The sequence below is a fragment of the Meriones unguiculatus genome, chromosome 15 (assembly GCF_030254825.1).
Source record: "Meriones unguiculatus strain TT.TT164.6M chromosome 15, Bangor_MerUng_6.1, whole genome shotgun sequence".
Taxonomy (NCBI): Eukaryota; Metazoa; Chordata; class Mammalia; order Rodentia; family Muridae; genus Meriones; species Meriones unguiculatus.
The window spans coordinates 51564354-51588889 of record NC_083362.1 but is presented as its reverse complement, the minus strand read 5'-3'; the positions used below and the strand labels follow the sequence as shown (position 1 = coordinate 51588889).

General features: G+C 43.0%; 1 protein-coding gene across 2 annotated transcripts in view; it reads left to right on the top strand.

The window, feature by feature from the left end:
- Klf7 (KLF transcription factor 7) overlaps window positions 1-24536 on the top strand; it is a 91939-nt gene that overhangs the window by 31431 nt on the left and 35972 nt on the right. Inside the window, exon 2 of one of the 2 annotated variants that reach the window (XM_060368490.1) lies at window positions 11016-11643. In XM_060368490.1, coding sequence (XP_060224473.1) covers window positions 11016-11643 — 628 coding nt within the window. Of the gene's footprint in view, window positions 1-11015; window positions 11647-24536 lie in introns of both variants that reach the window. The other variant, XM_021642023.2, reaches the window with a different exon arrangement.

Here is a 24536-nt window from a genome sequence, read left to right as displayed (position 1 = left end):
AATGCAAGTAAAACAAAGTAGTATGGAAATGGGTATTTCTGGCTGGTTTGTTGTGGCAGGTCAAGGGAGTGCTGACCTCTTGGTTACCTGTGTAGGTAACAATGAATGGAAGGAAACATGGTAGATTAAAACTGTGTTCATGTGTAGAAACCAAGGGGCCCACATTTCGGGGAGTAGGAGGGCAGGTACTGGTAGGAAGGCTTGGAGAGGTGTTTGGTCCTTGAGTGATGTGTCTGGGTAAGGAGTATAATGAGTGAGAAAAAGAGAGGGGGAAGAAGGAAGGTCAGCAGGGGCCATAGTAAAGAAGTAAGGGGATGGCAGGCTCTTGGTGATTTGCCAGCAGAAGCCTGAACAGAAAGAGCCTTTGAACACATGGTTTACATGTTTTGCAGAGAAGCAAGTGAACTGCTACTTGAGGAAAGCTGAGGCACTGGTGAGGTGTAGACTCATACTCCAACCAAGGACTATTCATAGAGATAACCCAGAACCCCTGCACAGATGTAGCCCAGGGCAGTTCAGAGTCCAATTGGGTTACATAGTAATGTGAAGAGGGACTGCCTCTGACATAATCTGATTGGCCTGCTCTTTGATCACCTCCCCCTGTGGGGGAGGGAGCAGCCTTACCAGGCCATAGTAGAGGACAATGCAGCCACTTTTGATGTGAACTGATAGACTAAGATCAGAAAGGAGAGGAGAACCTCCCCTATCAGTGGACTTGGGGAGTGGCATGCATGCAGAGGGAGGAAGGAAGGTGGGATCGGGAGGGGAGGAGGGAGGGGCTTATGGGGGGATGCAGAATGAATAAAGTGTAATTGATGAAAAATTAAAAAAAATAATTCATTATAAAGAAAAAAAAAGAAACTAACACCAAACGGGATTCTCAGGCTGGAGTTCTTTTTACCGATGGGGTTTAGGCCGACAAGACGAGTATGGTGTCCATTTGTCCACACTGCTGCTCCTGGTCTTTTCTAGAGACTAGAGAAGGAGGCAGTTCTGTGGCTCAAGAAAATGGATTTTTTCTTCCACTCAGGCACACATTCTAGGGCTACCACACGAAACAAAATTTCCTCCCAGCTTAGAATATCAGATTTGTTCTATACTGTAAACACGTTAGTTTATCCTCAAAAGCCCTGAAATAGACATGATGCTTGTAGTTAAAGCTTCACAGAGAATTCAAACAGGGACAGCCACCCCATCTCTTGTGTGTGTGTTTTTTGTTTTTTGTTTTTTGTTTTTTTTTTTTTTCAGCGAAGATTTTTCAACCTGGGGTCCTTTCTCCCCAGAATTGCTGTCACTGATGGCTTTTCGATTGAATCCAGGGTTGCTTCATTCATTCATTCATTCATTCATTCACTCACCCAATCACCCATTCACTCATTGAACAAATGCATGAAGCAGGTCACAAGTCAGAAATGGGTCCAGATGTCTTCGAGGGAGCTTCACTCAAGCTACGTGTGCGTTTTAGGTAGGGATGAAGCCAGTAGCCGTGAGCAGGCAGGACACACAGACCGTAGCATTCTGTAAACCAGGGTTGCCGAGTGTCACAGGTATTGAGGCTCCTGTTCATAGGCACTTCTCATGCCAAAGGCTAGCTTCTTCAGCCCCCTTCCCTTCACACCCCTATTGACAGCGAGTCTTATCTTCTGCTTCTGGCCTGGCTCCCCACGCGTGGGTCTCGCTTTCATCTTGCCATTTCTATTTCAAGGCATGTGAGCCCCTCAGACTGTGCGTACTTCAGAAGTTCAGTCTGTTCTAACAGCAAATGAGAACAGTGAGCTCGGAGAGGCTAAGGTCGCTCCGTCATGTGGCCATCTTAAATATTTTAGGGGATCGATTCCACGGGCATACAATTACACAAAAATCACAACCGTCGCTCAAGAAAAGCATCTCAGGGCTTGCTCTCTTTGTGCCCTTGGCTTCCATTTCCCGTGGTCCGAGGAGCACAGCGCTCCTCCTGTACCCTGCGCTGTCTGTAACATTCCGCACCAGAGGTTCCTGGAAGCTGTGTTTTGAAAGTGCCCTTGGTGACTGTCAGCAACTTGATTGCATCTGCCACTGAGGGCCCCAGTGGGATTTGAACCCGTTCTTCTCAGGAAATTCAAGCTGGGAGAGGGAGAGAGCACTGTACATATGTGCAATGGTGCTTTGTGTCAAAGAAGTCATTGTGTGTGTTTGTGTGTGTGTGTGTGTGTGTGTGTGTGTGTGTGGTGTGGAAGGTAGGGAAATGGCAATATTTAATTAACCCAACTGAGGCCATAACAGTGTTCTAGTAGAGAGTCAGTGAAATGAGTGTCCTAAATAAATAAATAAATAAATAATCATCCCAATAGCCTGAGTCAGGCTGAGCAGTGATATGGGAGAGGAAGGGGAGATGATGTCATTGTTTCGGCATCTTCCCATCCTGGCTACTCAGAGTACAGGGGCCTGGGGAGTTTGTGGAGAGTGTGTGAGTGTGTGTACAAGGTTAATAAGAACGGGTGGGGTGTGTAAGAGTGAGCTGTAAAACAGGATTAATAACCCGTTGTCAGACCTTTCCCCGTTAACTGTGTTTTTCAGTAATTTTAGTTTGAATGAGAGCTCTCCAGCCAATTAATGTTTATTTGTTTCTTTTGGCAAGGCACGTTGGGGGGAAGGGAATTGGGATTGGCGAGTTTAAAATTTTTTTTGTTTTGTTTTTGCATTTTGGAGGAAGTGAGTAGCATGAGTTTGGATTTTCAATGATGCCCCCTCCCTCCCCTCTCTTAAGAGGCAGGAGGCAAGACGGGGCCAGCTGGTGCCTTGAACCGACACAGGTGCAGAGGCTGTGGGGGGTGGGGAGCCAAGAATAATTACAGGTTTCTGAAGCATCAGACCCTGCCCGACACAAGCGCTCGTCAAGAAAACTGCTCTTTATGGAAAATTAATGGTGAAGCTGAAAACCCGTCAGGCTCATTGTTGTTCTTGGGACGCCATCTCTCAGAAAAGAGGCTTTTCCCTTAGATCGGTGGGCTCCTTCCTGGACAGGAACTGCTTAGCATTGTCACCGGCTGTTACGGTAGATGTCTCCTTTAGGATCGTCAACCTGTGGGTTGTGATTCCTTTGGGGTCGCGTATCTGATATCCTGCCTATCGGATATTTACATATCAGATATGACATTACAGTTGCAGCAGTAGCAGAATTACAGTTGTGAAGTAGCAATGAAACAGCTTTGTGGTTGGGGTCACAACAACACGAGGAACTGTGGTAAAGGACCACAGCCTTAGGAAGGTTGAGAACCGCTGCCTTAGGGAGTCGTCTTGTTTAACTTTTGGATATGGTCCATTGCTCTTGACAGCAGAATATAGAGCAGTTTCCTTTGATTCTTTAGGCATGAATTTTATTTTGTCCATGAGAATGTGATGATGACTAAAATTGAGACATCAACTGAAGCTTAGTTTGGGGCTACTAAGTAGCGAATAGTCTTTTCACCCGTTTAATCTTAAAAGGTAGCTTGGTTGGAAGAGATGGATAGAGGAGACAAAGTATCTTGTCTATCTGTGGATTTGTGTGCAGTAGTATTGTAATCACTCCAGAGTTGGAACTTGGGTTTTGTTCAGGGCGGTTTTGTTCAGCAACCTTTCTGAGGGCTAACCTTTCTGAGGGCTAACCCTCACGCAGACCCGTGGACTTCAGTTTGATAGGTCCTGGGAAGTAGCACGCAGAAAACCAAGAAAGAAGCAAGTTTAGGGAGTCTGTTTGTGCCTGGGCCATCTCCTGCCTAGTTGATACTATTAACTTAAGAACTGATGGTAACAAAGGACAGGCCTTCCTAGTTGGAGAAGGAGGGAGACCTGGAGTCTTCTTCCTTCTGGAACCCAAAGCTTGGCTTTGCCCAGGTTGCATGACTTTAGTGTCTAATTTAGACCAGAGCGGTTTGTAGGATTCGCTTTATGAGTTGCAACTAAAGATCCCTTGGAGGATCAAAGCAGTATTTGAGGATGCTGTACATCCTGGATTCAGGGAAAGTCATTTCGAAGTCACCATCCTCTTCCCAGGCCTTTAATCTCTCCTTCCTTCCTGGCTTCCCCAGGGAAAAATATACAAACAAATATTTTCTTTGTATGTTAGAAATGACTTGGGGAGGAGGGGCACTGATGGGGATTTGATACACGTTTTCTAACTTTCATGTTTGTTTAGGATTGAGTTAACTTTCATAGCACTGTCTCTCAGAATTTACAAATTACCGGAGGGAGATGTTTAATTTTGTTTCAGCTCTAGCAACCAGTTGATGTGAGAAAGAGTCAGGAGGAATGCGATCTTGCATTGGCTATAGTACCTTGAACGTTTTGTGGCGTTCAGCAGTTCTGACAGCAATGTGTAAGACTATTGTACCTATGGGCTGTGCTACTGGTGTGTGTGTGTGTGTGTGTGTGTGTGTGTGTGTGTGTGTTTCTTTTTTTTAAACCTAATAGCTAAAACATGCAGTAAGAGATTTTTACTCATACTGTATTATTGCTTAGGTGAATTTTCTAGACAGAATCCATTCTTTTCCAACTTTCTACCCTAATGTGCTAGTGCTAAAAAAAAAAATCAAGAAAAGGTTAAAACTCTCTTAGGACTGACTTTTTTTGAAGCTGTAGGAAGTGGATTGAACAATGGTTCATGTGCTCGTTCTGTTCTGAAGCATGTTCAATGTGACTGTTCTTCCTCAACCCATTTTAAAATGTTGAGGCAATGAGTCTAGTGCTTGGAAATTGAGGTTCTCCCACAGGCTTCCTGGCTTTGTCAATAGTGGCTCTGTTCATCTAACCAGAGAGAAAAATGGTACCAAATCTCTCTGGTTCCTTTCCCATCTTTTAACTCTGACCTAATTTTAAAAGAGTGGAAATATGTCAGCATCTTTGAGCCTATCACTCTTTGAAGAGGAAGGAAGAAAAACAAACAAACAAACAAACAAACATGACGTTCCCATCCATGTCAATCTTTATAAATCTTCTTGTTGATTTCAGGAGTTGGAGGAATCTTTCTTTTTTGATTAAAAAGTCTAAGTCTAATCATTAAGTCTCTGGGAAGAATATTTTAGGAAATGCCCACAGAAAAGGACCCCATTTTCCCTTCCTCTCAGTAGCTGAATTTCCCATTCTGGGAGGTGTCTGAAGATTTCAAAGCACACACACACACAAGTGAGCTTTAGGCCCCTCCCTCCCAGGAGAAAGCAAGAGGTTGGTGCCTTCTTTCTCTCTGTGAGACTCTTTGGGGACTGTGGCCCTGTGGTTAATAGCACGTGGCAAAACCACACATAATAATTGGCAGAAAGAGGTTCCCATGGGCAGCCAAGTGCAGTTCACCTGTGTGTAATTACCTGGGTGAACAGTCTTGCTTGGAACAGAAGTTTACCCCTTCCTTGCCAAGAGCATCGTCATCACACTCATTGGCGTCATCAACAGCAGCAGCAGGTCAAGGTCTGATCTTAGAGGAAGCATGAGTTTGCATGTTTCAAAAAGTGGAAGGCTGGGTTTCTCTGTGTTTTGGCATCTATGTCTTTCTTAAAATTGTCTTATCTGTGTGTAGGCTTAGCTCTTGACCCTTTTGTGTGAGACAAGCGGGATGACTGTGATGAAGGACAACTGGCAAAAGGACCACAAATGACCATTGATTGATTAGCAAATTAGGTATTGACTGCTGGCTGTTTATTTCTTTGACTTTGCATTATTCCAGAAAAAAAATCATTAGAAAAATGTAATTTCTTTTCCTTTGGTTTTTTTTTTAACTTTCTAACTTGAATACACATAGATCCAAAGATTCCTGACTACTTGTCATGCCATTGTTATTAAGTAGTAGCAGAAATGTTATACCTGTGGCTTTGTCTCGTGTTCAAATTGAGAATCAAAATAAAAATTAAAAGTTTTTATGTCCTAAAAGGTATCTAAGGGGGTGGACCCAAGGAGCCTAGGCTAGAGTGTGTACTTTGTGCTTTTAAGATTATAATCTTAAGCACCCAGACATCCCGCTAGTCTTTCTGCACCTAGATTCATTTAGCAGATATGTTTCATTGCCCAGGCCTGGGGAGGAGTGTCTTTCAACATTTGGCAATCAGTACATTTTCTCAGCACCGTGTTTTGTAGACCAGGCTTCCTGTGGGAGATAGACTCCATGCTGAAATCTGAGTGAAGAATGCTTAGGGGGAGTGGAGGTGAAAGATCGCTTCAAGTATATGGACTTGAGGGAAAGTAAATAGGCAAAAAAAAATGAGTGAAAGAAACCCGGGAAGGAGGCATTTAGGGGAGATGCTAATAGTTTACTCTCTGGATTGGTAGGTTGGGGTGTAGTTTATGATGCAGTAGGCAAGGGTTGAACAAAAGCTACTTGGTGACTTTGGCATCATATAACCAAGTGTTTTTCATTTCTCTTGAACCCGTGACAATGACTGTTAACTGACAGTGGGAGGGGGATTTTGATGGGCTTATATGCTACAGGACTGGAATTTTGCTTTTCCCCTTCAACTTTGGTTTCTGGAACTTGTCAGAGAATTAGAGGGTATGGCAGTAACAGGCTTGAAGTATTTCCTTTTTAAAATACTTTTAACCATTGATTTATTTGTGTGTATGAGAGTGTGTGTATGTGTGTGTGTGTGAGAGAGAGAGAGAGAGAGAGACAGAGACAGAGACAGAGACAGAGAGACAGAGACAGACAGACAGACAGACAGAAGGAGTTCAGAGTGCCCATGTGGAGATCAGTTCACTCTCTCCACAACATTGGGTTCTAGGAATCACACTCAGATCATCAGGGATGGCAGTAGGCACCTTCACCCATGGAACCATTTCACCAGCGCATTTTCTTTCTTTCTTTTTTAAAAGCCAGGTCTTGGATTATTACCTTTAACAAGCTTGTTTCAACAAGCAGGAGGCCTGTGAAAGCATGAAGCGAGTTATTAAAGGAGCTTTTAGGGTGATCGTTTCAGAGCCAGTTTTAGGTAATATTTACTAGGAGACCAGGCAGAGAAGCCATGAGTCTCAGGGTTGGGATATCACAGTCTTCACGAGGCTCATCTGTGACTCATGAATACGTAAGAGAATCATTTAGCACTTGAACATTCGTTCCCTTTCCCGAAAGGAATGATTTCTTCAGGAGTCAGGCTGATGCAACGGATCAGGGCTTAAGTTGTGCTGATAGGTCAGCTCGGAGAAGCCTCTATCACCAAGGTGAGATAGCGGACAGGCATAATTTGTGTCATTAAATTGACATCTGCTGACCCATACTTGGAGTTTGGTGGCTGGAGTGTCATTAGAATAGAGAGAAGCATCTGAACTCTATTCAAATTTATAGCCTGGAGAAATTACTAGCTTGCTGATATTTGCTCTGTTTCATTCTCCCTTCAATATAGTATTATTATCATCATCAGGAAATTATCATTGGAAAAAAATACCATCAGCTAATTTATATATTTGAATTGCATTTTTTCCAGTATTTTATTGGTCTAAGATCCATTGTATTTAAATGCCATATCATACTGTCTCTTCTAATCTGTGACAGCTTCTCAACCTCGCTCTACAGTTTATGACCTTGACATTTGTAACTATCCAGTTGTTTTGTGTAATGGATTCTACTTCGGTTTGTCTGATGTCTTCTCGTGATTAGATTGAGTTTATGCATCTTTGGCAGGAATAGAACAGACTAATGTAATACCTCTTTGAACATAATCATACAGAGGGTGCACATCACCAAGATGAGTTGTCACTGGTATGTTAACTGTGATCAGTGGTTCAGGTGGTATCTGTTTTCTTTCCTCACCATGAAGTTACTATTTTTGTCTCTGGATTTAACATCTGGTTGGGAGATACTTTGAGAGGACAAATACCTTGTTTCTTATATTTTTGACTCTTGAGTCCTCATTAATTAGTCTTACTTGCTGTCATTATTGCTTTGTTGTTTGTCTCATGGTTGATTTTTGTTTGTTTGTTTTTCGAGACAGGGTTTCTCTGTGTAGCCTTGGCTGTCCTGGACTCTCTTTGTAGACCAGGCTGGCCTTGAACTCACAGCAATCCACCTGTCTCAGCCTCCCTGAGTGCTGGAATTAGAGGTCACTGCATTTGGCTTCAGGGTTGTGTTTTTTAAATTACTATCAACCTTTCTCCCTATAAATTATAATTTAATGTAAGGAAAAACTGATTCTTTCCCCTCCATTTATTTATTTAGTCATTATTTATAGGTGTATAAGGTTTTATTTTATATGATGCGTTACATTCCATTATCATGATCAAAAGTTTCCCTCATTGTGCAGATTTAGCCACTGGAGGCCTCTTTAAGTTGACAGCACAAAGTCTTTGCTGCACCGTGCTTCCCTTATAAGCAATCCCTTACAGTTCCTTATTTTCTGGGACCACAGGATCTTTTAGGCTTAGCTTACAGTTTTGTCCCAGTCCATGAAACTGGTATTTTTTCCAGTGAGCTCTGCCTCCCTTTGATGGAAAATCATATTTAGGAAATGAGGTTCTGTGCCATTGCTACTGGATATCTTCATCTTTAAGCTTTTCTAGACCGAGTTAGGGTTAACAGTGTGTATACTTCTACGTAATATACACATTTATTTCTGTAAATACCCGTATGGATATATAGAACTGATAACATTAAAATCCATGAGCATATAGCAGAGGCTAATTTCAAATAAAACATTGAAGGCATTGGTTAAAACAGTCTTACTGGTAGTTACAAATAGTATTGTAAATGAACTCTTTTTTTCTTGTATATGAACTTAACATGTTCTTTTTACCTGTAGCATTTTAGTTTCTATACTCTTGACAGGAAGTTCTTTAAACTACTCCTCATCCTGCTAAAAATAGGTCTTGTATCTAAACTTTATTTTTAACAGAGATTACAGGTAATAGATTTCTCAAGACAAAAATAAAAAAAAAAAAAAAACCTCTATAGTGACTGTCTGGGGAATTCTGCACCTCCTGATAGACACTCATGGAAAATATCCTACAAATTATCCTTCAGAAATTCAGCCTTTCTGAAGCAGCCCAGATTTTAGAGGCTGCTATATGTCCATGTTTCTAGCACAAAGACCCCTGGGAGGCAAAGCCTGGCATACTGGGGAGGCTGTTTTTTAAATACTTCTATAACAGCATCTAAATGTGTTTAAAATCTTCCAGCCCCTCAGAACTTACAATATGAAGGGATCTGAGCCTCCTACCAACCCATTTCTTGCACATCTTTGAATTGAAAACTATAGACATAGACTGGACATAGTAAAGATCCATCCACAGACAAAACAGCATCTAGGAATGTGCCATTAATCCTTGCCCAGGAGACAGGGAACGACCCCAAGGACATCCAATAACCCATGACTCAGCTGACTTTCAGCCGGAACATGTCCGCCTCTCAAAGCTCGGGTTCTCCTCTTTGGGAGAAAGGGCACGAAAACCTCTGATTGTGCCATGTTTTAGTGGTCGTTCCTAAAACCGCCTACCTCAGCGAGATGAGGCATACTCTAAGGCTGCAATGTAAACCTCAGGAAACTCAAAAGGCTTGATACCTCTGAAGTCTATTATTTGCTCACAAAGAATTGAAATCAGGAAGCAGTAATAGAGATCTGGAAAAATCTCCAAATATCTGGACATACCTTTTGCTTGCCCCCAGTAATGATGGATTCCTCTACTGAAACAGCTATAAAATAATGAGCATGACAGAATAAACATGGAAACCATTCATTAGCTCATGGCATTAAACGCCAGATGTGAAGCTCAAGACTGATATTTTGTTGTTGTTATGAATCTGGTTCTTATTCAGAAATGCAAAGTTTTACCTGAAGTCTGACTAAAAACTGGTTGGCTTATGTTACCAAAATAAAATCCTTGACAGACACAACATAACTAGGCATGCCATTAGAATATGCTCTGAACAGAAAAACTTCTTATAGCCAGAACACTGGTTGATTAGCAGCATCATGGAGGCAGGAAATCGTGTTAGTCAGATTTTGAATTTCCGTTAGCATTTCTCTTTTCAAGCCTTTAGAAGCGAGTGAAAGTGAGCTGGGTGTGCAAGTTAGCAATGTCATTTATGTAAGCTTCTGGAGTAGTAAAATTGACAAGAACTCTGGAATTGAAACTTATTTTTGCCTAAGTCCTTACTACCTTTCAAGGACTTAGGAGAGCCTTGGTTGAAGATTTTATTGTTAAAATTAAACCTTTTTGGTTCCTCTCCATTTATCAGGTGAAAAAAATGTATGCTGTTCATTATAATCTTCTATCTTTCCCACTACATAGGCCAGGCTGGCAGAGGGGTCTGCCTGCCTCTGATTTCCTGAGTCCTGGGATTAAACATACCTGTCACCTTTCATAGGTCTTCATTGCTGCCTTTGAACTTAGAATGGAGTCAGAGGTGCTAAGCAATCGTAGTGAGAGCCATGCCCCTTGCCACACAGTGGAGAGCAATTGCATTTGTTATGTGTACCATATGGACAATAGGGGATTTGTCTTATGTCTCAAAGATGTTATAATAGGCATTCTGCAGAGTGATAGCCATTCCTTGTGTTTGTGAAATCCAGGCTCAAGGCGGTGCTGGCTCTAGCCTGATGGCTTCCGAAGGTACCTCTTTGATTAGACATGGTTTTCTGTGCAGATCAAGTTGTAAAGTTGGCTTAGTTTTGTGACTTGTTCAAGTCTGCTTTGAACATTGAAATGGGGCCATGAACGGTCTTGGCTTCTATTTGCATCTTGCCTCCATGGAAAATCCTAGGAAGACTTAGTGCATCTTACCTGCTCAATGGATGGAAGGGAAAGAGATCGTGATTTAGGTGTTGAGGTTCTGTGGATTTTGCAGGTGTGAGACAGTCCTTCTGGTTCTCTGTCTACTACAGTGGTTCAAGTCATTCCATGGGGCTCTGCTGAATACTTCAGAAGTACTCAAAGAGTAAATAACAAGACATCAGACCCATGGGCAAGAGCATCTCAGACATTGGCCATCTCTGTCCTTTTCCGTTTACCTGCCAATCTGTGCATGGCCTCCTGGTGTCCTTTGCCTCTGATGGTTACTTTTCTCCTTCCTTCTCCTGCAGACATGCCTTGAGTTGGAACGCTACCTCCAGACAGAACCCCGGCGGATCTCGGAGACCTTTGGCGAGGACTTGGACTGCTTCCTCCACGCCTCTCCTCCCCCGTGCATTGAGGAAAGCTTCCGGCGCTTAGACCCCCTGCTGCTCCCAGTGGAAGCCACCATCTGCGAGAAGAGCTCCGCAGTGGACATCTTGCTCTCTCGGGACAAGTTGCTATCTGAGACCTGCCTCAGCCTCCAACCAACCAGCTCTTCTCTAGACAGCTACACAGCGGTCAACCAGGCCCAGCTCAACGCAGTGACCTCATTAACGCCCCCCTCGTCCCCTGAGCTCAGCCGCCATCTGGTCAAAACCTCACAGACTCTCTCAGCCGTGGATGGCACGGTGACGTTGAAACTGGTGGCCAAGAAGGCTTCCCTCAGCTCAGTGAAGGTGGGAGGGGTGGCGGCGGCAACAGCCGTGACACCAGCTGGAGCAGTTAAGAGTGGACAGAGCGACAGTGAACAAGGAGGGGTAGGGGCTGACACATGCCCTGAAAACAAGAAGAGGGTCCATCGCTGTCAGTTTAACGGGTGCCGGAAAGTTTATACAAAAAGCTCCCACTTAAAGGCCCACCAGAGGACTCACACAGGTAGTGGTACAAGTTGGCCGCAGGTCTTTTCTTCCTCTCTTGGGTGTTCCCCTTGTGGTGGGATGGGCTTCTCCTGTAAGAAGTTACCTTCTTGCTCGCTAGGATGGCACAGGGAGGCAGGAGGGCTGGCTAGGGAAGTAGTATGACTCACCTAAGCTCTTAGGAAGTCCTAGTACAGGACATGCCTGGCTGAGGAGAGCTAGTTTCCGAAGCAAGGCCAACCCCAACAGAGAACCAGGCAGTTCTCAGGCTGCTGGAAAGGGGCTCTGGGTGTGACTCACAGACATTCCTCAGGCCCTGTCTACTCGGGCATTTGTCGTTGTTTTGTCACTGTGTCTCTGCAGGTTTGATCAGCATTAGAAGTTGAAGGGGTACATGTCAAAGCATTCACAGTTAAACTAGGTAGCCAGGGTGTCCCTGTTCACCCTTTCCCCAGCATCCCTGATTTCTTTATCAAAGTCACCAACAGCAGGAGGGTTTCAGAGTTCATTAGATGTGATCATTCTATAATTAATTGGCATCTCCTCTTTTGCATTGTTCTCTGGCGCGTGCTTTATGGAGAGATGGCAGAATTGCTTTTTAATGAGCTTGTTACCGAGAAGAAGTTGCTAAAGTGATTTCATTGCTCTGTGTGGTGTGTGTTTGTGTGTGTGTGTGTGTGTGTGTGTGTGTGTAGGGTGGGGAGGGGAGGGGTGGAGGGCTGTATGTTTTACTCAGAATTCCTGTGCTGATTCCAGGAAATTTTATTGGTCTTTGGGGCAGTGGGGTCGTTTGTATGTGAGGGGTTCACACAGAAGAGTGGGAAATTGGCATTTTCCTTGAGACTGTCTTTGTTTTCAGTTCTGGGGTCGGAACTTGGGGTGATGTCTCTTCTTGGTCGGCTAAAGTGCCACTAGGAGCAATTACTGAGATTGGTGGTTTTTAAGTGGGTCGCTAACAGTGTATTGCTTGTATGCTTCTTGTATACTGCTTAAGGAGAATCCCCAAAGGTATTAGAGAGAAATAATGTTCTCAGAGTAAGTCGGTGATGGCATACGAGGTAAGAGAAGTCTCTGGGGCCGGATATGGCTGTGCAGGCCTTTCAGTCCCAGGACTTGGAAGGCAGAGACAGGCGGCTCTCTGTGAGTTTTAGGCTCATCTACTCTACTTGAGTACCAGCCAATCAGGGCTATATAGTGAGACCCTGTCTAAAAATTCAACCAACCAAGCTACCCAACCTGATGCTGGGGGTTGGTAGTGGGGTTGGGGAGATGGGAGTGTGGCACTCTGTGTCACCAAGGAAGCTGCCCTGGCCCAAAAGTCAGACAACCTGGATTCTTTTTCTAGCTCTGCCACTGACTAACTCTGGGACACTGTTGTCTCTTTACTGCTTGAACCCTGTTTTCCACATTTGTCAAACAATATGGCTCCAAAGGCCTCATTCAGCTCTGATGTTTGGGTGGTTCCTGTGATGTCTTTGCAAGACCGTGAAGTTTTTCTGAAGGAAAATGAATGCCTTGGTGAGTAGAAGCCATGGCTTTGAACCTCAGAGGTACTGTCATGCAATGCAGAGGACCAGCATTCCCTCTTATATCCTGACCTAGGCACACGCTCCTGGGACTGAGCTGGAAGCACTGTGGCTCTTGCCGGGTTTGTGGTATGGTCTCCCTAACATAGCTTTCTAAATCTTATGGCCCAGCTTTGGCTTCCCATCAGCATCTGAGCTCAAGTTCTCCAACTCCAGGCACCAGAGTCCATGCTTCCTTCTTCTTCAGTCCTTTCCCTCTCTTGGTACCTGAAAGGATTTTAATTTTCATTTCTTTCTTGGTTGAGTCAGGGAAGAAAGTAATGACAAGATACGACAGCGCCTCCGGGTTGCAGAACAAAACTCACTCCTGCCCCGCAAGGAAGCCAGGGGAAGCAAAATGAAGCGAGAATGTTGAGATATTCTGGGTTGTGAAATACATGGATGTAGATAGTCACCAGTATGAACCTTTGGCCCCTTGTGTAGAAGCTGGGTAGCTCTGAGGAACTGAGATTTGGGGAGTGGTGGGTGAAAGTCCAGATTTTTCTTTTTTTCACCCTGTTACCCCACAGAGAATTCTAGAGGCTAACTGTGATGACTGATGCATTACTTGGGGCTTTGTTCTTTGAAAATGGCTTCTCAGAGCGGGTGCCAAGGTTGGTCTCGTCTTTCGTGAGTTTCAGTTTCCTCATCTATAAGGACAGATAACTGCATCCACATCACACATAGTTTCCAAGAGTGAATAAGCAGTTTAGTTGGCAGATGGTGCATAATAGCTCATTAACAATAGTAGTGGAGTTGTTTTATTATTATTATTATGGTGGTGGTGGTTTGGGTTGTTACTTTTGATGTTTTGACCTCGGTTAGTGATAACCGAGTCAAGCAGCTTTATACAAACTAGAAATGAGGTGGTTAGCTAATACTACAGAAAGGTTGAGTATCCTGGACCACAAATCCAAAAGGCTCCAAACTCTAACTCTTTTTCCTTGTGTATGTATGTATAGGTGTTCATCCCAAACAGTTTCTCCTTCTTCTACTCCTCCCCACTTTCTCCCCATCTTCCCTCTTCTTTAGATCCATTCCCCCGCCATTTCCCTTTAGAAAGGAGCAGGCCTCCAGGAGACAACAACCGAAAACAACAAAACAAGGTACAATAAGACAAGGCAAAAGCCCTCATATCAAGACTGTACAGGGCAACCCAGTAGGAGGAAAAGAATCCCAAAAAAGTCAGAGACACACCGACAACTCCCACTGCTAGGAATCCCACAGACACACCAAGCTAACTGCCCTAACATCTGCTGAAGATTCATGCAAGCCCCATGCTTGCCCCTCCAGCCTCCATGAGCCCATATGAGGCCACGTTCTCTTGTTGTCCTCCAACCCTCTGACTTCTGTAATTTTTTCTCCTCATTTCCCACGGATTTTTCCCAAGCCCTGAGGGGAGGAACCCCACGGAGACCTCTGATTTACACTTGTCCACAGAATGTCTGGCTGTGAGTCTCTGCATCCTCTTCCATCTGCTTTTAGAGGAAGCTCTATGCTGACAACCAGACACCCATCTATGAGTATAGCAGAAAACCATTGAGAACCATTCCCCTGACTTCTTTTTTAATGTAAGGCCTGAATATCTGAACCCAGATGCTCATGCTTATGTGGCAAGTGCATGACCAAAACTGAGTCATTTCTCCAGACCCTCTGAAAATTTTTTTGAGAATCCCTATTTGATACCACAACTAGACAGTTCCACAACTGGCTTTTTACGCAAACAACAGTCAAAATGCAAGCAAACAAAAAAAAATAGTTGTAAAATAATACCTTCAGGCTATTTGTACGAAACGTTTATGGGACATAAGTAGTTTGTGTTTGAACTTGAGTCTTATCCTTGAGATACCTCATCATGTGTGTGAATGTATTCCAAGATCAGAAAATACAGCATCTGTGACATTTCAGCACCCACACATTGAGGTACATGGAACATGCAGTCGAGTAATTTTTCTGACTCCGGTGACTGATTTGTGGGTGGGGAGAGATGATGTTCATGGACATGAAGGTGGAGGGTTAAGCGGACCCTGCAAGCTCCAGCCTATGGAAATTGGCAGTATTTCCATATGTATGTAGAATACGGCTTTCCTAAGATAGCAAGGGAAGCCATCACCAACCATCCTACAAAAGCCTTCTACATCTAAACTGTTCTGAAAGACGGGCATGGATAAAAGGAGAGGAGGTGCTGTAAGGAAGAGAAATAGATGAAAAGTGGGGCTGGGATGAGGATGGAGGACAAGAGCGGGAATATGAATTAATTTGGATTAAATGGATGGGGAATCAAGTATTTATTTGGAATTGGTGTGAATGGGGCACATGGGGAACTGAAAATGAAGGCGATAATTTATGTGGTGTGGATGAACTAAGAATAATGAAAAAAGCACAAAGGGTAAAATCAGATTTAAGTGCCTACATATAAAGGGGATGGGCTGTTGAGAGCTTGAGGGCAAAGGTGGCTGACAGTGGGAACTGGGGTGGAAGAGTCTGCTTGTGGATAGAAGGAGGCAGAGGGGAGAGCGCTGACCAAATGTTGAAAGGAAGTTTTTTAAAATGGGCTATGGATAGACCCAGGCAAGCTATTCAAGGGTAAGAGTCACTTCAAGTCAGTGGAGATATTTCTTATTTTTCTGATGTTTGGGGGGTAGAAAAAGAAAGGCCTTAAGGAAAGGATCCTAGAGAAAGGAGCGATATTGGCTTCTTGTTTTCTAGAGTTATATATATATATATATATATATATATATATATATATATATATATATCTGGAACTCTCTCTATATATATCTATATCTATATAATATATATAGATATATGCCATACCATATCTCTTTTGTATGGTAATATGTTGCAAAGGAGACACAGTTGTAAAAGGAAATGAAATAAAATAAAATGTGTGAGCCTCTGTCTTCTCCACATAAAGACAATATATTATGGTGACGTGGACTTGCTCACATTGAGGAATTTTTAAAATGTTATTCATTTAGTCTTTATATAGATGAGATTTACTGGGCTGGAAAAGACACGCTTTTTTTTCTTCTTCTGTGGCTGTTTTTGAAAATGCTGAATTCTGCAAACTTTTTGGCCCAGAGGATATCAAGCAATGAGGTGGATTTTTTTTTTTTTCTAACTGATTTTGTTGAAATTGGTAACTTGGGCCCAAATACTGTTTTGAAAGGAGGAGAAGTTAGGGATGGGGATTCAGGGGAAAAGGGCAAAAAGGTGAGACAAAGCTGGATGACAGGAACGTGAGGAGGCTCTTAGAAGAGGGAGGTTTATGTACAAGTTGACGTGGTTTATCCGTGTTTTCAGCAGCCATGCCATTACACACCTTTGACCATCCCCCTTTTCTGATATGTGTGATAGTCTTCCTCAGTTATTGACTTGCTGTGATCATAGTTTTCTTCATTCTGCCTACAACTATCCTTACATTTTTAATACTAGGGGACCTTCACTTTCAATGCGTAAGAAAATCTCCCCATTGTGCTCATTTTCAGCAGCACACAATTGCTTAAGATGTGAGTGGTTTTACACACAGGGACAATGCTGTTTTCCCCGTTTCTTCTTGATCACTTAGAAGTAAGGACTGAGGTGGGAATGGTGCTGTGTACAGGAGAAGGCATTTCTTGTTTGGAATTCATAGAAAGGCATGCCCATATTCATACATAGTCAGGGCAGAGGCGAGCCATTAAATCTTGGGTTCTGGATCACTCCAGAGGAAGATATGAAGGAGCCCTGCTCTCTTGATGCTGCTTGGAGAACTCCTTCTGTGGGGTGGGGGTTCTGGAAGGTCATGCACAGGCGTGGATAGCTTTCGCATTGAGGGGTGTAGAAGAATGCTTTCCAGCTAATACAACACAAGCGTGAAGTTGGCATTAGCATTTACGTCCACTTTGGAGCAGTTTTAATTGAAATCGAGGGGTAACATAGTTTATTTTCAAGTGAAAAGATACCTCAAACAAAGGAACAAGTGTGGATGTTGGAGGTAGACAGAAGTGATTATAAAATATACATAGTGAAAGTTCTTTAAAGTTTGAATGTATTCTGTTTCTTCTACTTGTTCAGCAGACACTGTAAAAATACTGCTGGATTTCAGACATTGCTTATACCTTTTACAAGTACGATACCTTCAGTCCCCATGTAAAAAGGCCAGGGTACCATCTTGATTTACATATGAGGAAATGAGGGGACCCAGAGATCAGCATCCACAGCTCTTACAGATGATTAAGGCAAAGATTCAAATCAAGAAACGGTGCTCAGGTCTGAGCTTTTAACTTTCATGCTCCAACTAATGACAAGGGAGAAGTAAGATTTTGTTTGTAATCTATTCTGGTTTGGGGTTTTGATTTTTCAAGATAGGGTTTCTCTGTGTAGCCCTGGCTGTCCTGGACTTGCTTTGTAGACCAGACTGGCCTCGAACTCAGCGATCTGCCTGCCTCTGCCTCCCTGAGTGCTAGGATTAAATGTGCCACCTCACCTGGCTTCATAATCTATTCCTGAGAGGAAATGGAAAGCATAGTTTAAATACAGATGGACAAGAAATAGTTAAGAGTTAGGACCACCTTAATTATACTTGTCTGTAGGTACCTGGCACTCGGAATAAGGAAACAGCAGAGCTAGCTACTGCTATTCTGGTCGTTACCATCCTCACCTTTAGGATTAAGGAGAGACTTGCTTCAGGATATTCCAGTTTATTTATTAAAATGACAAATATAAATCACTGTCCCTGAGGAAGAAGAAGGGCCAGAAACATTCACATAGGGGAAACTGAGGTCTAGGAAGGTAAAAATGACTTAGCGTAGGCTACGTAGTCCTCCCACTAGCAGAATTAGGGTTTGACCCAGATCTCCTGTCCCTATAGGTTTTCATCCTGCCATTACACATTGTCTCGCTTCCTTTATTTGTTCTTCAGCTATACCTCAAATGGGCATTAAGCTTACGTTAATCTCCGTTGTTGTTACTGTAACAATGCCTGACCATTTAAGGAGGGAAGATTATTGTGGCCCACAGTTTCAGGGGATAGCCCATCATGGCTGTAAGATGGCGGCCGGCAGGTAAGATGGCTGATTGTATTGTGACTGCAGTTAGGAAGTAGAGAGAGGTGAATTTTGGTACTTATACTTTCTCCTTCCTACATTTAGCACAGTCTTCCCGCCCGTTTAACATCTAGGAAATGACGTACACGAGGCACACTAGGAGGTTTTAACCCTAAGACAACTCTAAGTCCTAGGAAGTTGAGAATCAAGACTTCCTGTCACATCTCCCGTAGGTGTCAGCCGCTGGGTAGCCTTCAGAGAACAGGGAAGGCCATTCTGAGGCAGCTTAGGGGAGAATGGGCATTGAATGATCGCAAGGGCTCATATCATAAGAGGAGGTGGCATGGAAGGTTCAGGGATGAAAAAAAAATCACTTTTTCCTTTTTGGATGGGATGTTGGGTGATGCCGTTCATGTTTCTAAATGACAGGAATGCTATAACCCACTAATTTATATAAATAGAAGACCCAATTCAAGGTCAGGCATATCAGCAGGATAAAATTAAATACCTCAGCGTCAAACTGCAGGGGGCCTGTTGGCCCACTTTCAACTTCCTCGGGTGCCATAGATAGGGCTCTTTTGGATTTATACAATTGCAACTGAAATGGGGACAATTTAAAGAGATTAAAAGGGCCTTTAAGATGCTAAGACACATGGCCGCTAATGATGTTTATCCGTGTGTTGAGGCAGAAACTCATTAGGCCTCTGTTATGGGATGGGAAGTAGAAGGAGGGTTAAACGCTCAGTTCTCAAGCTGGGTAGAGCTTAACAGTTTAGGTTTAGAGTGCTCAGGAGCCTAAAATGAAGATGTGTGAAATGAGGAGGTAGGAGACAGTTGCTAGGAGAATTTTATGATTCTGAGAGATCTAGACTTCACCACATGATAGTCTAGTAATATGAAAGCTCTAAACATTTATGAAGATAAATTTATCTAAACACATGTTGGGTAGAATGGTTTAAACCCAGCACATACACAATAAGCACATTAATTTTATCATTATACTATAGTAATAAATACAGCCTTTGTGGGACGCCTCTTCCAGATGTCCTTTTAATGGATAATTGGTGTTCACACAGTAAATAAGTATCTTAAAATAAAAGAACCAAAAAAAGAAAGAAACATGAAATTATTCAGTATTTTATTGCTCTGCTAGAAGTTCTTCCTCACCCCATCCCTGAGAACGTGTTTCTTCTGGAACAAAAGCCTGAAATGTGATTTCTTAACAATGTTACCTCGGGAACCTCTTCTCGCGAGAGTACAGCCTGCATCGTGGAAGGGCGCCTTCTGTTCTGGGAAGCGTACTAACAGCAGCCATCCTGATCGCAGCCATCCTGTGTGGATGTCAGCCGGTCTGAGGGAGGCGAAGTGGAGTTCTGTAAGGAGCAGTGGTTAAAGGAGTAAGGTCCTCTTAAGAGAACTTGCTGGAAGCAGTCTCCTGATCTCCCAAAGTTGAGCAATAATGAGGCGATTCTGTTTGAACTGGGAAAAAGAGCTGAACCCTTAAAAACAATCAAAGGACAACACCAAGTAACTTGGACATGGTCCTTTTCCAGAAAGTGAAAAGAGGACAGATGGAAGCCCTCGTAAAACAGCCTGTGGAAGAATGCGTGTGCACAGGTGCACGTTCACGGGTGTAGAGGCCAAAGGACAACATCAGGGAGCATTCCACCTTGTTTCTGAGACAGGATCTCTCACTCACTGTGACCTGAGGCAGGTGGATTAGACCAGTCTGGCTAGTCTGCAGACCCCATACTCCCGACTCGCCTTCCCCAATGCTGACATTTCCAGGGCACTCCACCACAGCCAGCTTTTTATGTGGGTACTGGGATGGGACTCAGGTCTTCAAGCTTGCAGAACAAGCACCTAGCTGACTGAGCTATACCGAAGTTGGTTTTTGTTTGTTTTGTTTTGTTTTTCTTTTTTAGAGAGAGGATATATTTACACACACACACACACACACACACACACACACACATTTCTGATAGTGGTTGGCTCTTTCCATTTCTTCACCCCTTTCTGTCCCCTCACTAGTCCAATTCATATACTGATATATTCCTTTCTGCTTGTGTGTGTGTGTGTGTGTGTGTGTGTGTGTACACTAGATTCTGCATGAATGACTTCGTCATTCTCCCGATTTCTCTGTGTGAAAACAACACAATCTGTGTTGTTCATCCATTCCTTCTTTAGGCTTCTCCATCTCCTGTTCCCCATCCCCTGCCCAGTCTTCCTCTGCTTTCATGTCACATACGTATTTATACTTAAGTTAGATTCCACATATGAGGGGAAACATGCAGTATTCGAGCCTGGTATGAGGTAACAGTTGAAACGTTGACAGTGCATCCTTGGGAAAGCAGCTTTTCATATAGAGTAGTTCTGAGGAGCCAATGGGATTGCTCGGGGATCTGGGCTACCATGCTGGGTAGATACATTCCAGAGGGAGAAAGTCTGACCTCTCCCATTCAGATAATTCCCGTTCCTGCCCTAATAGAAGTATACTGGATGCCCTGAGCAGTCTGGTTTTCTTAAACGCCAATTCCTTTGTTCTACACTCCCTACCCAGAGACCTGAGCAAAGTCATCAGTCCCCTTCCCCGGCTGCTCTTGTAACCTTCCTTAAGTTACGATCCAGTAGCATTAACTAAGGTTTACTAGTGGCTTACATATAATAGAGTACAACAGTATGCTTTCTTCTTTTTTTATTAAATTTTATTTTTTAATATTAGTTACAGTTTATTTACTTTGTATCCCAGCTGTAGCACCCTCCTTCAGTCCCTCCCAACCCCATCCTCCCTCCCTCATCTCCTCCCTGCTGCTCTCTAAGTCTACTGATAGGGGAGGTCCTCCTCCCCTTCCATCTGACCCTAGCTTATCAGGTCTCCTCAGGACTGGTTGCAGTGTCCTCTTCTGTGGCCTTGCAAGGCTGTCCCTCCCTCAGGCATGGGGAGGTCAAAGATTCAGCCACTGAGTTCATGTCAGAGATAGTCCCTTTTCTCCTTACTAGGGAACCCACTTGGATACTGAGCTGCCATGGGCTCCATCTGATCAGGGGTTCTAGGTTATATGCATGAATGGTCCTTGGTTGGAGAATCTGTCTCAGAAGAGAACCCTGTGACCGGATATATTTGGTCCTTGTGGAGCTCCTGTCCTCTCCAGATCTTATTAATTGCCCCTTCTTTCATATGATTCCCTTCACTCTGCCCAAGGTTTGGTTATGAGTGGGAGATTATAGAATTTTAAGTCTTTAAGTCAGCAGGGAGACATGATCAGCGTATTGGCATCATCATCTGCATCATGTTCTCTGGGTCTTTTCGTAAGACTAGCTTCTCTGTCTTTGTGAATAAATAACAGACTGGTATAACAGTTATCATGCTAACTGTTGGTGGAGATGTGACCATTAAAGTAACAGAAGGTAGCAGCTTTTAACACGCTCGTTGCTTGGCAAGCTAAGGCTGGAGTCTTTTCCCTTCGCTTGTCCTCAGACACTGTTCTCAGAGCTTATGAATTGGGCTCAAACCCCCTGAGTTACTTAGGAATCCATATAATGACAATAGGTTTGCCATCTTTGTTCTGTATTTCTGTTACCTTACCTCTTCCATCCTAGTGAAGGCTTTTGGAAGAATTTGGCTGGGCATTGACCCAGAATTGGACCCCATAAGCTTTCAGGGCAAGGAAGGTAAAGAACTAGCCCATTGCCAGGTGCTTACAGAGCTTAAATACAGTTTTGGCCTAAGCCAAGCCTCTCTGGCAGGCCTTCTTGCCTTTTGACCTTGTTATCTGCACTCAGGTAAGATATCTTTTGTTTGTGTTTGCAAAATAAAGTGCATTTATAATTCGGACCTCTTTTATGTTCTACAACATTCATTTATCATCATAACATATATTCAGGTTCTTTCATTGTTTCTGCCTTCAGATTATAGTCTCGGTTTATCACCATAATGAACACTAACTATATGGAAGTGAGGAAAGTGATATATTCCAGTCTCAGAAACTTATGTTTCAAAATTTTCAAGTGTATTGGGACAAAACAATTTCAGCAGATGAGCTTAAGATAATAAAATATGTAAGTCTTTTCGGTGCATTCAAGAAAGTGGATGTTCTCCTCCACATGGAGAGTGACCTAGCTAGGTGTGCTATGCTTTCTAACATCTTCCTCCGGAGCCCTCATTTGCGTATCAGAGCAATCTGAAAGAAAGATTATGCATTGTCCTCAAGTCTTAAGTCATTGTCAAAGGATGACGATCCTGAGATTCTGGTGGGTGCCTGAGGAGAGTAGAGCGAGGCAGTGTTTGCCAATGAATAGAATGTAAGGGAAAGGTTCATTCTGCTATATGTTCACTGAATATCAACATCAAGTATAGCAGGAAATATATTTTAGAATAAATGTAGGAAAGTCATATCAAAAGTTTTTCTGTCTTCATGGAGTGTGATGTCACCTCGGTGGGATTCATTGCTTGGTTATGAACTGAAAACATGGAGACGAAAGCTTCCTTACAATGGGATAACAGCATCCCTCACTTGCTCTCGACTTGTAGGAAGGAAATAATGATTGCTCATATCGAATTCTCAATTGCTCATGAGCCTGTTGAAACTGGTATTGGTATTTTAGAAAGAGCAACAAAAGATACATTTCCCTTCTCTGATACAGGTAATAAGACATTTTATGTTCCTAGTGTTCAAGAGAGTGCCAGAAAATCAATATGAATAAATTCAAGTACACAGAAGATCCAACCTATTTGAAGATGCAGAGCATGGCAAATGATAGGATGTAGCATACATACTTTGTTTCGTTCATATGCAAACACTTGCATGTAGAAAATGTTTCATAGGTTCTTTAGACATTTAGGCAGAGGGAAAATTGCTGGATTTTCTTTTTCTTCATTCCTTGTTGTTGTTTAGTGTTTCAAGGCTTACAGCTAAACTGAATTTGAAACTAAATACTGTCATTACAGAAGATTTTTTTCTGAGTTCTTCCAATTTCTCTGGGGACAAAATAATGGTTGCTTGAAGCAGAGGAGAAACAGTAATTAGGGCAAATAGTAATACTGTGCATGATTGAGGAAAATGTGGGGTGGGGGAGAGAGTTCAACAGACAGACTTGTGCAGCTTGTTACTAGGAAACCACATCAGCATTAAATACAGTGTGCTAATTGGCTATCCTGTTTCTGCCTGGGTACCAGCCTGGGCCTGCTACACAGCTGTTTCTGCTCCTTCTGGTTGCTAGGTAACTGCATCATTTCTTCCCCCCCTCCCCCTTTGTATTCTGGAGGGTAATTGGCTACTTCTGCTCCTGGTGTTGCTGCTGGGTACCAGTCTGGGCCTGCTGCTCTGCTGTTTTCCAGAGGGATTTGAGGGGGGAGGGGAGGAAAAAGGAGAGGAAGATATGCTGGCAATTAATGGAGCATAAGTGCAAATTCTACACAATGTCTGGCACCTGCGTCCCCTCGTCCTGCTTTCTCAACTAAACCCTTTAGCTCTGAAAAACACATTAGGCTCTTGAAGTCTTTCCTTTCTCTGCATGTCTTATGAGTGTAGTTTAAAAGAAATAAGGCATTTAAAGACCAATCACATAAATGATAGATTGTGCCTTCTTATGGAAAAAAAAAAAACTTGGCAGAACATTACACACTGGTATTTGATAGAGGCACCAGGAGAATCTGCGCAAACATTAAAATTACCAAGTCACTAACAAAGCAGCAGCTTCAACGTCTCAAGGGTAGTACCACTTTCTCTCTTAAACGGACAGGATTCTTTTGTAAGGCTTGTTCGTTCACAGTGCACAAAGTACAAAATAAAGTGAACCCCAAACATAATAGGATTTCTCCCAGTGGTTTTGTTCCCTACCAAGTAGTAAAGGAAGGCTTCTGGACCCTGCTGACTCGGCGTTGTGGGTTTTGTTTCTCTGATGTGCACAGCACATATCCCATCCTTAAGGGCAGCATACTGTCCTTAAACCACACAGCCACACAGAATATAATACGTGGTTTGCACAACTTGATCACTTATAGCAAATAACTAGATACGAAGCAAAATAAATATGAAGCCAATTCTGGGATTCTTAAAAGAGTATTTTCGTTTGTTTTTGTTTTGTTTTGTTTAGTAAAAAATATAATTACAGTTGTCATCACCTGTTCAAGTAGAAGTTTCCATTTCATCATTACTGAAATTCTCACTGGAAGTGTGAGGAGGAGTCTTCAGATGTGAAGTCATGCTCCAAGGATATTTCACTTTAAAAGTTGAGAAAGTCTATGTAAATTGGGGTCCCTTCAAGAGACAGCTCTCTCCCCTGGGATGCAGCTGTTCTATTGAGAAAACTCAGAG